At 48.2% G+C, this 13,226-nt stretch overlaps 1 protein-coding gene across 1 annotated transcript; it reads right to left on the reverse strand.

The window, feature by feature from the left end:
• Positions 1-66: 66 nt before the first annotated feature.
• Positions 67-9,667, reverse strand: TMEM269 (transmembrane protein 269). The gene is made up of 6 exons (XM_037032547.1): positions 9,603-9,667; positions 6,783-6,959; positions 2,800-2,894; positions 1,967-2,110; positions 1,138-1,338; positions 67-1,059 (listed from the first exon to the last, which is right to left on the reverse strand). The coding sequence occupies exons 1-6, from the start codon at positions 9,665-9,667 to the stop codon at positions 923-925; spliced, it is 819 nt and encodes a 272-aa protein (XP_036888442.1). The 3' UTR covers positions 67-922.
• Between the last annotated feature and the right edge of the window lie 3,559 nt (positions 9,668-13,226).

Raw genomic sequence — 13,226 nt, forward strand, 5'->3', positions numbered from 1 at the left:
CAGTAGCCAAGATATGGAAGCACCCTAAGTGTCCGTGGGTAGACGATTGGGTAAAGAAGAGGTGGTACATGTAAGCAATGGAATACTACTCGGCCATAAAAAATGAAATCTTATCATTTGCAACAACATAGGTAGACAGACCTAGATGGTGTTATGCTAAGTGGATTAAGTCAGAGAAAGACAAATACCATAGGACTTCACTTATATGTGGGATCTAAAAAACAAGGGAACAAACCAAACAAACAAGGCAGATGTAGAGATGATTGCCAGGTGGGATGGGGGTTGGGGACTGGGTAAAAATAAGTGAAGAGATAAGAAGTACAAAGGGGCAGTTACAAAACAGTCACGAGGATGTAAAGTACCACGCAGGGAACAGTCAGTAATATTGTAGTAACTGTGTACAGTGCCGGATGGGTAGTAGGCTTAGCAGGAGAGCACTCTGTAAGTTACATCAATGTCTAGTCACTGTGCTGTGTACCTGAGACTAATATAATATTGAAGGTCAACTACAGTTGAAAACGTGCTTTAGTGAGCAGAGCCCCACCACTGCAGTCATTGACAACCAGCAGGGCCACGGTGGCAGCTAGGTCGGTTCTGAAGGGTTTCACTCCTTTCCAAGGGGTTATTAACCTTAGTGCCCAAGGTCCCCAACTGGTAAAGGAGCTGGAACTCAAACACAGCCCCAGTTGAGCTTGGAAAAAACTCTGTTCCATCTGACATAACCAACTGTTGTCCTCAGGGGATTCAGACCCTGGAACAAAGGGGAAGAAGGGAAGGTCGCTGGTCCTACTGTGGGCTGCTCTGGTCTGAGGCGACATGCACCTACCACAAGCACAACACAGGGACGGGGAAAGATTTAGTGAGGGTAGGTCCAGCAGGCTGCCGCAAACCCCACAGAAGCAGCAGGAACGGGTAGAGCTATTTAGTTTCTTAAGCGCTGCAGCCTAAGACACACGGCCTTGCCCCACAGGGCATCTGGAAAGAAAATGTAGGAGAGCGACCACATCAGGCAGTAAAAAGCCGTTAGCGAGAATGGAGACAAAAACAGCATGATGACACCTGGAGGAAGGAAACAAGACGCTCAGTCTTTATGAAGCCGTCTGACGTGTACCTCCCACCCTCTACATCCCCACTCACCTCCCAGATAAACCACTTTCTTCCAGGTCTCAGAGTCCAGGATTTCATCATGTGGGTAGTAGCTCTGGTCCATCATGAATAGAATCATAAGTGAGGCCATGCAAGAGAGAATGAACGTGTTGCCTTTGGTCAGAAGGGAGGTGGAGGCCAAAACACAGGAAGCATAGGGGCAGGGTAGACCCTTGTATGTGAAGGGAGTGCCTGATAAGGAATGGAAAGAGGGGGGGTTAGCTGTTTGCTGCTGATCTCAAGGTATCTGCATGAAGCAAGCCCTTGTCCCTTTGGATTTTCCCCGCCCCACGCTCCAAACCCCTTAATCCCAGGCCAGTGGCAGACCATAAAGCATTTAGTTATTCACAGAGATGATGTGTGGGCTTTGCATTGGATCCCCAAGGTGAAGTGGGCAGCTAGGACCAGGTGTGTGCCCTGGCCCCCAGGAAGCCTCTGCAAAAGGGTGCTCTGAGAGCTAGTCTGTAGCTGTGCTCCCTTGCTTTAGGATTTTAGGCAGCTGCCCTGGCTGGAGCTCAGTATCTCAATCTGTTTTGGGAAACGAGCATGACCTCTCATTCTGCAGTCTGAATCCATGTGCGTCATCCAAAGGTCACATAGCAAGAAAAAGGCATAGCTATGCAGGAGCCAAGGGCCCCCAGCCCCCAGACCAGGGCTCTGCCAATGCAGCCTACAGCATCCAGTGGGCCCAGGGCACAGGAGAAGGAAGGAGGGAGGACTTTACAAAGGGAAGGGGAGCAGTCAGTTACTGCACCCCAGGCTTCTGGCTCCTCCTCCTCCATGGTTACCTAATTCAGCCATAAGACTGTGTTCCACTCACCCGCTGAATAAAAACACAGGCGGAAAGAAGTAGCTAACACATAGATGACGGCCAGGAGCCCATTCAGAGGCCCATCCACGCCTAGGAGCAGGGCTGAGGCCAGGCCACAGGTGGTGAAGACAGCAAAGTCATTCAGCTCAACTCCTGCTCCAGAAGGCCAAGGTTAGAACGTACCCTTATATTCATAAGGGTATACATTACCCTTAGACATTAGTCCTCTCTGCTGGGGGTGCTGGAATGGTGACAAGCAGGGTCTGAGGTCCCCGATGCCAACAACATCGACTCCCCCAGGGTGGTCTATACCAAAGACTGGTCTCCTTCTGGCTCTTCCTTAGACTGACCATGTGGCCTTAGGCAAGGCTTCCCCTGTCCCAGTTTTAGGTCCATCCTGTAATGTGCAAGGGTTGGACTACAACTGGATACAAATTAATAAGCTCTAGAATGCTTTTTCAAGCAAAATCTGACACAGAAATGTTTTACTGTATTTTCAATCAGCTGCTCTGCTTAGAGCAATGTTTCATTTTCCCTCTCCCCCTCCATCACAACTGCTACTCCCACTCCCAGCGCCTGGATCGGCCCTGAACAGGGATGCAGGGCAGACAGGGAAACTGAAGGCCCGGCCAAGGACGGCCAGAGATCAGTCAGTGAGCCGGCAGAGGAGCTAGATCTAGGCGGAGGGGTCCAGCTCCAACTTGAGGGCTGCTTTTGCTACGCGCGAGGGATACGAACAGGACTGGTGTCTGCGGAGGCCTGTCAGTGTTAGGAGAAGAAGGAGCAGACCTGACGTGGGTGCTCCTGGGGTCAGCGACTAGGGGTCTGAGGCCAGTACTCACCCGATTTATAGATGTTGAGGTGTCTGGTCACTGTCCTGATAACCATGTCTAATAGGAAGCTGATCAGAAGCATCCAGGAGGCACAGTGGAGTTTCCTAAAGCGCAGGCCAGCAGGCCCCAACAGGACAGCTCTTTCGTAGTCTCCACTGGACCACCACTCCACCTCCAGTACACCAACACGTGCACACAAACACACCCCTACAAGTCCCCCCCACTCACATCCTTTCTGACATACACTGCTTTACACACCACACACATGCACGCACACACACACACACCTATGTTCCTTTCATACTTTCAATCCACAGTCTTGAAGGAGTGCCCCCAAACCCCTAGGCAATCACTAAGCCCCCTTCCAACTCCAAATTTCAGGCATATTCAGTGGCCTATGGGTCCTAGCTTCTAGCCCTGCCTCTGCAGCCACGTTACTCTGAGTCCTCATGTAAAGGGTTTCCCCCTTTCTCTAGGCCTCTGTTCCTCCATCTGCAAAATAAGGGGTTTGTGCCAAATGATTTAATAGATATAAGCATGTTCAGATTATCTATTCTCCTACAGTGAGTTTTGATAGCTTAAGTCTTTTAAGGAATTGGTCCATTTCATCTAGGTTATCAACTTTCTGGGCATAGAGTTGTTCATAATGTTCTTTGATTACACTTTTAATGTCCATGGGATCAGTAGAGATGGCTCCTTTTTCATTTCTGATTCTGGTAATTTGTGTCTTCTCTTTTTTTTCCTGATCAGCCTGGCTAGAGGTTTATTGATTTTATAGATCTTTTCAAAGAACCCAGTTTTTGGTTCATTGATTTTCTCTATTAATTTCTTCTTTCTTTTTAAATATTTTTATTTATTTATTTTTACAGAGAGGGGAAGGGAAAGAGAAAGAGAAGGAGAGAAACATCAATGTGTGGTTGCCTCTCACACTCCCACACATGGGGCCCCATACTGGGGACCTCGCTCACAACCCAGGCATGTGCCCTGACTGGGAATCAGACTGTTGACCCTTTGGTTCACTGGCCCGCATTCAATCCACTGAGCCACATCAGCCAGGGATTTTCTCTATTAGTTTCTTATTTTCAGCTTCACTGAGTTCTGCTCTAATTTTTATTGTTTATTTTCTTCTCTTACTTTGGATTTAATTTGCTCTTCTTTTTCTAGTTTCCTAAGGTAGAAGCTCAGGTTACCAATTTTAGATCTTCCTTCTGTTCAATGTTTTCTAAGAGTCTATTTTTTAGAGAAGTTTTAGGTTTACAACAAAATTAAGAAGAAAGTACAGAGACTTCCTGTATCCCCGCTGCCCCCACATACGCATAACCTCCCCCATTGCCAACATCACTCGCCAGAAGGGTACAATCTGGTTCTTGGTACGTACCAAGGATGAGCCTACATTGCCATATTGTAATCAGTCAAAATCCATAGTTTATCTTAGGGTTTGCTCTTGGTTTGTACATTCAGCGGATTTGGGCAAAAGCATAACGACACATATCCACCATTATAATGTCACATAGAGTATTTTCAGTGTCCTGAAAATCCTATGTGCTCTGCCCATTCCTGTGCCCCGCAACTCACGCTCCCCTTTTCTGGCAACCACTGATCTTTTTAGTCTCTCTCTGTTTTCTTTTCCAGAATGTGTAGCCTTTCAGATTGGCTTCTTTCACTTGATAATGTGCATTTAAGTCTCTTCTTGTTTTCTCATGTCCTTCATTTCCTTTTAGGACTGAATAATACTCCATTGTCTGAATGTACTACAGTTTTGTTTTGTTTTTCATCCAATCACTTAGTGAAGGACATCTTGGTTACTTCCATGTTTTGGCAACTATGAATAAAACATCAAAAATATCCAAGTACAGTTTTTTGTGTGTGGACATAGTTTTCAGTCCATTTAAATAAATACCAAGGAATGTAATGACTAGATCACACAGTAAGAGTGTTAGTTTGTAAGAAACAGCTAAACTGTCTTCCAAACTGGCCGCACCATTTTTGCGTCCCCGACAGCAATGAACGAGAGTTCCTGTTGCTCCGTATCCTCACTAGCATTTGGTGTTGTCCGTGTCCTGGATTCTGGCTATTCTAATAGATGTGTATTTCACTGTTGTTGTGATTTCTATTTCCCTGATAACATACGAGGTTGAGCATCTTCGCCTATGCTCATATGCCATCTGTCCATCTCCTTTGGGGAGGTGTCTGTTAGAGTCTTTGGCTCTTTTTAAAGTAGGTTGTTTATTTTCTTATTACTGAGTTTTAAGCTTTATATATTTTGGGTTATAGGCCCTTATCAAATACGTCTTTTGCAGATATTCTGCCAGTCTGTGGGTTGTATTCTAATTCTCTTGATATAGTAGTAGTCTGTTGTGGAGCAGATTTCTAGTATATGCATTTAATGCTATACATTTCCCTCTAAGTACTGCTTTTGCTGCACCTTACAAACTTTCGTAAATTGTACTTTCCTCTTCTTTTAGTTAAAAATATTTTTTAACTTCTCTTGAGACTTGATGTTTTATTCATATATCATTTAGAACTGTGTTGTTTAACCATCACATATTTTGGGATTTTCTAGTTATCTGTCTGTTATTGAGTTCTAGTTTAATTCCATGTGGTCTGAAAGCATACTTTATATGCTTTCTATTATTTTAAATTTGTTAAGGTATGTCCCATAGCCTGGAATGTGAGGAGGGATGTGGTCCACCTTGCTGAGCTCGAGAAGAATATGTGTTCTGCTGTTGTTGGATGAGGGAGTCGACAAATATCAGTCAGACCCAGCTGATTGGTGGTGCTGTCTAGTTCAACTATATCCTTACGGAGTTTCTGCCTTCTGGCTCTGTCAAGTACTGATAGAACCTATAATAGAGGACTGTTGAAATATCCAACCATGATAGTAGATTCATCGATTTCTCCTTGCCATTCTATCAGTTTTTGTCTCATGTATTTTGATGCTGTAAATGACTCCTGAGAACTCTTACAGACCCTACAATTAAGGATTCTATGCTTCTGTCCGGAACATGCTCCCAGACCTTCTGAAAGCAGCCACCACCACCTCTGGCAAACCCGCCCAAGGAGGCCATTCCCAAGTCTCCACTCTGACTGCCATTTTTGGGCTGCCCAGCAGAAGCCACCAGAGAGCCTGACCCCAGACCTCAGCTGTCCCCAAACCACCTCGGCATTTTCTTTGTTTAGACCTAACCCTGTGTGTTTAAAGGGAACTGGGCCACCCCCATAGCATAAAGACCACACTCTGAGAAGCTCGGGCTGAACCAAGAAGACAGGGATTTTCTGCTGCAGGTGTGCCTCACGTTAGGACTCCAAAAGCCCGCACTTAGAGAATCATAGAAACTTCAAGCTAATATCATCAGGTAAAACCATCTTATTTTATGGATGAGACATAGATCCAGAGGAGTCACCTGCTGTGATTACAGAGATTCAAACAGATTCAGAGTATGTCATTTGCATTATAAACAATTTATCTATAAGTCACTTTGCCAAGGCATTGAAATATGATTCAACTTACAGAAAGTTCATTTGTTTACAACTTTTTGGGGTCCATATTCATGTCTCAGGTTTCCCGGAACAATGCTAATTTTCAATATCCCACCAGATCATGTATTCTTACTTACAATAAAAAAATTTGAATGGTAGCCAGCCTATCCAAGGATTGTATAAAGTCTACCAAAGCAGAACCTTTGATTTTCTCATGAAAATCATACTAGACTGGCTAGAGCTAGAAGGAACCATGGAGATCATAGTGCAAACTCCTTGTTTTAAAGATGGAGAAACTGAGGCTCAGGAATAGAACCTAGCCAAGGTCACATACCAGGTTAGTGGTAGAACTGAAGCTAGAATCCTGGCCCTTGGACTCCCTACCCACTGTACTTTCTCCTGCCCCCACTGGATCTCCATGCCTCAGCGCCTGGCTCTCTAGACTCCCCCCTTCTTTCCTCATGCCCTTGGTTCCAGCTCTTGGACGAGACCTTGCTGGGCCCCAGACCTACTTGCAGAAGCTGCAGAAGATGGAGAAGAGCCCCAGGATCATGTTGGCCAGGGACAAGGCATTGGCAACATCCTTCCAAGAAAATTCACTCATCTGGGGAGGACTCTGGTCATTGGTCAGGGAGGAACTGGTGCACTGACCTGGGGCCCAGGGGAGAGGGGCAAGGGATTCCCAAGGTCAAAGTGTCCCAAAGAGGCTCCTAAGAACCAGGTAACTCCTGTTCCCCTGGAGTTCATCCCACACCTGCAGCCTCCCAACATTGTTTCATTGGCTGGAATGAGGCAGATGTAGGAGACCCAGGAGATAAAGAAACAGGTTTGGAAGCTGAGTGTCTTGGGAAAGAACAATAGTGACGCAAGTGAACCCGCACAACCATAGCTCCCAGGGCTCTCTGACTACACCCCTTTCCCCATAGCACAAACCTCCCCACGGCCCATGTTGGTTGACCCTCCGGGCACCCCCATGACCCAGGGTACAAAAAGTATGGGCCCTTCCCCACTTCTAAAAGATGAGCCTTTTGTCTTTGAGTTCTTTGTCATAGATGAGACTTTTTTTTTAAATTACAAAGCCACTTTCAATATTTTGGAGTGAGCCCCACAGGAATAAAAAACACCGGAAAGGGGTGACACCCCCCCCAGAAGTGACTGGTGGGGGGAGAGAGGCTACCTGAGGGGAAGGAAGAACAAAGGGGGCCTCCTGCAGACTCAGGCTCCTCTGTCCAGCAGGCCACGCTCACAACCTCAGGACAGGGCTGTGGCTGAGGTGTCTCAAGTTCCTGGTTCTGACAGGTCCCAACCAGAAGAGCAGGCCAAGGTCCCGCAGGGGCAGGAAGAGATGAGAGAAAACAAACAAAAAAATGAATGTGTATAGAAGGAAAAAGTTCGCAGGGCACTTTTCACTGTGTGCTCTCTTCTCATCCTGAAGACTTTGGGAGATGGTACTCTGGTTCTCCCCACTTAATCCTCACTCATTTTAAAGAGTTTATTCATGTCTTTTTAGAGAGAGGGAAAAGGAGGAAGGAAGAGGGAGAAAAACATCCATGTGAGAGGGAGACATTGATTGGTTGCCTGTCATGCACACTGGGGACTAAATCCTCAGCGGAGGCATGTGCCCTGACCGGAATCCAACCATTGTTCCGCTGCGGCCTTTGGCTTTGCAGAAGAACACACAACCACTGAGCCACAGTGGTCGGGGCTAATGCTCGCCTCTTTTAGAGGTGAGGAAGCTTAGGCTCAATGCCTCTGTACAGTCCCTGGTTCTTCTGATCTGGGCAAGAGCTAAGACAATCATGGCCCTTTCCCGTAAGCCTGACACCAACATGTCAGAGGCTGGGAGGGGCTGGACCTGAAGTTTGTCAGGGCAGCACTGTGGGTTCACTGCTCCTGCAGGCCAGACTTGCACCAAGGGGTGTCAGCGGCCCCATCGCCAAAGCCACCGGGACTCTTCAGACATTCTCATACCAGGGCCCCTCAAAACCTAAGTCAGGAAACAATGTGAGCCAGAGAAATATGGGAGGAGATGGGGCCAAAGGACTCTCTCCCCATGACCCCCTCCATCCCCGTCTCTCCTGGGCCTCAAGGTCAAACCCAGCAGAACCAAACACCTCTCTCCCAGCCTGGCCCCTGTTGCCTGGAAGAGACATCTTCCGCCTTTCAGAGGAGGTCAGCAGGTGCGTGGGTTATGCCTACCAATTACCAAACATGTCTCATCAATACTAGTTTGCTTTTTTTAAAAAATTAATGATCAGTTATCTACTGTTATTTCTTTCATTCACAAAGCACTTTCACCTCTGTGGTTCCCACTGGCCCTGTGAGGACTACCAGGTAAGGTTCACTAACCCCACTTGCCAGGTAAGGCAAAGAAGACTAAGAGATGGAGAGGAACTTGCTCTCGGTCAGTGACACCCCTTGGAAGTGGCAGGCTGAGACTGAAAACTTCTGTAAATCTCCTCTGTATTCTGCTTTCTACCAACCATCAGGACCAAGTGTTGTATTCATTGTAAACTCAGACTTACCTGGGTGCTGGGGGAAACCTTTGGTCTTTACGGAACTTCCAGGCTACCCAGGAAAGCAAGACTCCTGCATGCATGTGGGGACTTTCTCTGTCCCCGGTGGTGCCTCATTCACCTTACAGATGGGGACGCTGAGGTTTCAGGATAGTTAAACAACTTAGCCCAGTGAATGGTGGGAGTTAAGATTTTAATTGTGTCTCCTCTTTCCCAATTAAATGCTATTTTTAGCATAATGCCCAGGCCCCAGGTGTAAAAGGATGTGGACCTGAGAGTAAGGGCTGTAGGAATGCAGGGGAAAAAGGAACAATCCATTCATTCAGCAACATTATGTCATAAGCAAGATATGGTGCCTGGTGCCTGGGACACATAGCAGATGAAGACCTGGGCTCATCTTGTAAGGAACTCAGTCTAGCAGGAGAATTCAACCCTGCACAGGAGAAGTGAGCAAGATGCTAAGGCAGCATAGAAGGGGTTTAGGGGTTTCTCAGGGGGGGGGTCATAAGAGAGACACTGTACCACAGTGGCCTGTGGAACCAGATCATGTCACTTCCTAGCTTCTTGGAGGCCACCAGGGGCTCCCCAATGACCTCAGGATAAAATCCAACTCCTTCATTCGGTAGTTAAGCCTTTCATAACGAGGCCCTGCTCAGCTCAAAGCCTCCTCTCTGTACTACCCAAGATCCCTTCTCTGGCGCTCCCTGTGGTCTTGGGGTGGGTGGTGGTCCTCTTTGGGAAACCTGACGTGCCGCTCCAACCTGTTAGGTGTTCCTCAGCTGCCACATGTCCTTGCATGCACTATGTGACACTTGCATATTGGCACTGCCTGTCTCGTCTTCCTCCTCTACTGCAGGGGAAGCCATTCGAGTGCGGACCATGATGCCCTGTGCCCACCCTGAGACGTCACATAGAAACTGTTCGATGATTGTTCAATTAACAGAGTACGTCACTCTGGTGCTTCCCTGAGATCCTCTCCCTGCCCCAAATCACACCTCTCCCCTGCATCCAAGCCTGGTCAGTCTGTCCTCCAAGAATACTTAAATGAGCTCTCAGCTGTCCATCCCTTTCACCACATACATCTACCCAATGCTTATGATCTTCCAGTTACTAAGAAAAAAAAATATTTGCAGGTGTCTGCTCTGGGCCGGGCCAGTGTGTCCTGGGGATGGAGAGAACAGGACCCAGACTGCACACTCAAGAAGCTTGGAGTCTGGTAGGGGAGTCAGACATGTGTAGGGACAATGAAGGCAGCGTGGCCAGAATCAGGTTGGACAAGGGGGTATCAGTTGCTCTTTGCTTCATGTGCAAAGAGAAAGAGACTAAGTTTGGTGGAAGGTTTCACTAATGTGGTATTTGTGGAGGATATCTATGGATGATCAAAGGAGGGACCTTCTTTGCAAAGGGAATTTAAGGTGTGAAAACACAATAGGAAGACTGGATCCCAGGGAGAGAGAGGGGGGACTGGAGGCAAGTCAGCAGGGAGGCCACAGTTGTGTGACCTGCCCTGCATGCCCTTGAATTGCAGCCTGGGGCTAAGCAGCGATGTTTACTACAGTAAAGAGGGCGCCTTGGACAGACAGGGGTTTGGGGTGGAGGGAGAAGTTGCAGAAGAGAAGACCAGCCCTGAGACTGGTGAGGAGAAGGAGCGCGCAGACTTGGCAGGACACTGGGACTGTTTGCGGCAGGCAAGGGGAGACTTGATTACTCGGATGTTTTTCAGGGAAGGAGATGAATGGCAGAGCGTTTACTCGCTACAAAACCCCGGAGGCGGCTCTGGAGTGAGCGGCTCCAGGTGGAGCGGTCCAGCAGGCTGGGACACAGGGCGCAGTCACCCTCCCCCCACCCCCAGGCCACCCCTCTGCTCTCGAGGCCAACAGCCCCCAACAACAGAGAGCCGGCCTCTGGAGCTGGTCCCTCTGAATTGGAGACACTGCTACTCCGAGTTCAGACCAGACGCCACTTGACCATGACCCACCGTGCGGAAAGACTCAAGAGATGCAGCCGGGGCTGGGCGCCCGCAGTTGGGAACAGCGCCTTCCCTGGGGGCCTGGTTGCGGCGTTATCTCACCTGGGAACGGGGCATTCCTAGCTGGGGTGGGGGCCCACACTCCTTCCCTGCTTCCTGTGCGGGGGAGGGGGGCAGCCCAAGCGAAGGCCTGTGGCACGGGCCCCAAGCCTCCTACCCCTGGCTCTTAGCTCACAATCCCCGAGAGGCAGGGGAGGGGCAGGCGGGCTTTAGCTGGCGAAAGAGGGGCCTCAGTTTGCCGGGTTGGAGGGATGGGTCAGGAGCGGATTAGTCTCCCTCGACGCAGTGTGGAAAGGCTTGGCAGGTGGAGAGACCAGAGTGCCTGATGAATCGGAAGGAACTTGGGAAAGTAAGACTTGTGAGAGAATGGGCGCGGGGGTCCAGGCGGTGGAGGGCACCCAGGAAGTAAGCTCCGTGTGGACAGCACTTTTGCTCTGTGCGGCTTGCTGTATGCCTGTAAGAACGTTTAGCCATTCAGTAAGTCCCCCTCACCCCAGTATTTGTTGGATAATTGACAAACTGAGTAATTTACACCCTGTCCGGAAAACAGTGAGTCTTAAATGGGTAAGTGACATGGTCAAGTTTGTTTCAGAAAGAATATTCTGGCAGCCAGTGTGGAGGAAGTCCCAGTAATTCTGCATAAAGATGAGGCGGAGGGCTGGAGCAACGCTGTATCGTTGGTGAGCTGTCGAAGCAGGTGGGAAGTAGCCAGACTAGGAGCCCGGGTGTGGAGTCCCAAGGGTGCAGGAGAGGAATGAGAGGGAGAAGGTACGATTCTCTCAAGTGTCTAGATGTGGTCACTGGATGAACAGTGTGCTACAGAATCTGGTTAGTATCGGGTAGGATCCCAGGCACCAGTCCTACCACCTGCCCCACATCCTGCCACCCACCCTAACGCTTAGTTAGGGCAAGGGTAGCTTCCAGGACCCTACAAAATACGCAGAAGGGGTGGGGCTGGGAACTCAAGTCACACTTTGCCTCTCCTCAAATCCTGGAGGGCAAAAAACAATGCAGGATCTAGAGCGTCTTGAGGGGCCACCAGCCACAAGGCGCTGTGCTCCATGCTGTACAGACATTGCCATCCTTTCCTGGGTTTTCTCAAAGGCCCCTGGGTTAGTGTGAGCATTCCCATCCTCCAGAAGAGGAGACGGGACTGGCTACTTTGTCACAGGTCACACCATCAGTAATTAGCTGAGCTGAGACCTGAACCCAGTCTGGCACTAAAGTCACATCTAAGGTGTGTGAGAAACTGAAAGTGAGTACACAGGTGTGCTACGAGTCCGAGAGTCAGACTGGCCTCTATCACTTGTGTCTCTCTTAAGTTGGTCATGCCATATGGGCCATTAGAGTGGTACATTTAAAACTGTTACACAGCCCTGGCTGGTGTAGCTCAGTGGATTGAGCGCGGGCCTGCGAACCAGAGTATCGCGGTTCGATTCCCAGTCAGGGCACATGCCTGGGTTGCAGGCCAGTTCCCGGCAGGAGACACACCAGAGGCAACCATACATTGATATTTCTCTCCCTCTCTCCTTCCCTCCCCCTCTAAAGATAAATAAATAAAATTTTAAAAAAACAACTGTTACACAATGACTATAATACTGGCTTCTGCTTTTAACCAGGCTAAATTCTAGCTCTAACACAGACCAGATGTGTAAATTGGAACAAGATACTTTGTCTCCCTGAACCTGTATTCTAATACATAAAATGAGATTATATGAAGTGCTTAGCACAGAGTAAAAGCTCTATTATTATTATTATTATTACATGATCGTGCATTTGCTAGACTGGACATCCCAAGGCTTCCTTCAGAAGAGGGAGAAAAGCAGGGGTAGCTGAGAAAGCCCTTCTCTGTCTGCCGGGTTCTGGCTTCCCCGGGTCTGGACGTCACAGGAAGTGAAGGGCAGGGACAGTAAGGGTAGAGGATCTGCACCTGTGACAATACGGCAGCCACTGGCCACCACCTCTGGTTCTTAAGCACTTAAAACATGGCTCGTCCCAATTGCAATGTGCTGTCAGTGTGAAATATATGAGTTTGAATACTGTTCAAAATTTTTTTTAATATTTCAGTGTTATTTGTTGAAATGTTACCCCTTTACATATACTGGGTTAGATAAAATGATTATTAAAGTTGATTTCACCGATCCTTTAAAAATATTTTAATGTAGCTACTAAGAAAATTTAAAACCACCCATGTGGCTCACACTGTATTTCTACTAGCTACACTGACCGAGATCCCTTGCAGGGCGTAAGTGAAGAGCTCCAGATGTCCACCCACTCATTACCAGAGTGTTCGTTATGTGCCGGGCACTATTTTAGGTGCTGGGGATAGAGCAGTAAGACAGACAGACACCGTCTGTCCTATTGGGAAAGGCAGCGAATGCCAAGTTGTGATAAGGGCCATGGAAAACAAA

This window comes from Sturnira hondurensis, unplaced genomic scaffold (genome assembly GCF_014824575.4).
Source record: "Sturnira hondurensis isolate 20B ecotype Veracruz unplaced genomic scaffold, ASM1482457v3 Scaffold0021490, whole genome shotgun sequence".
Classification (NCBI taxonomy): Eukaryota; Metazoa; Chordata; class Mammalia; order Chiroptera; family Phyllostomidae; genus Sturnira; species Sturnira hondurensis.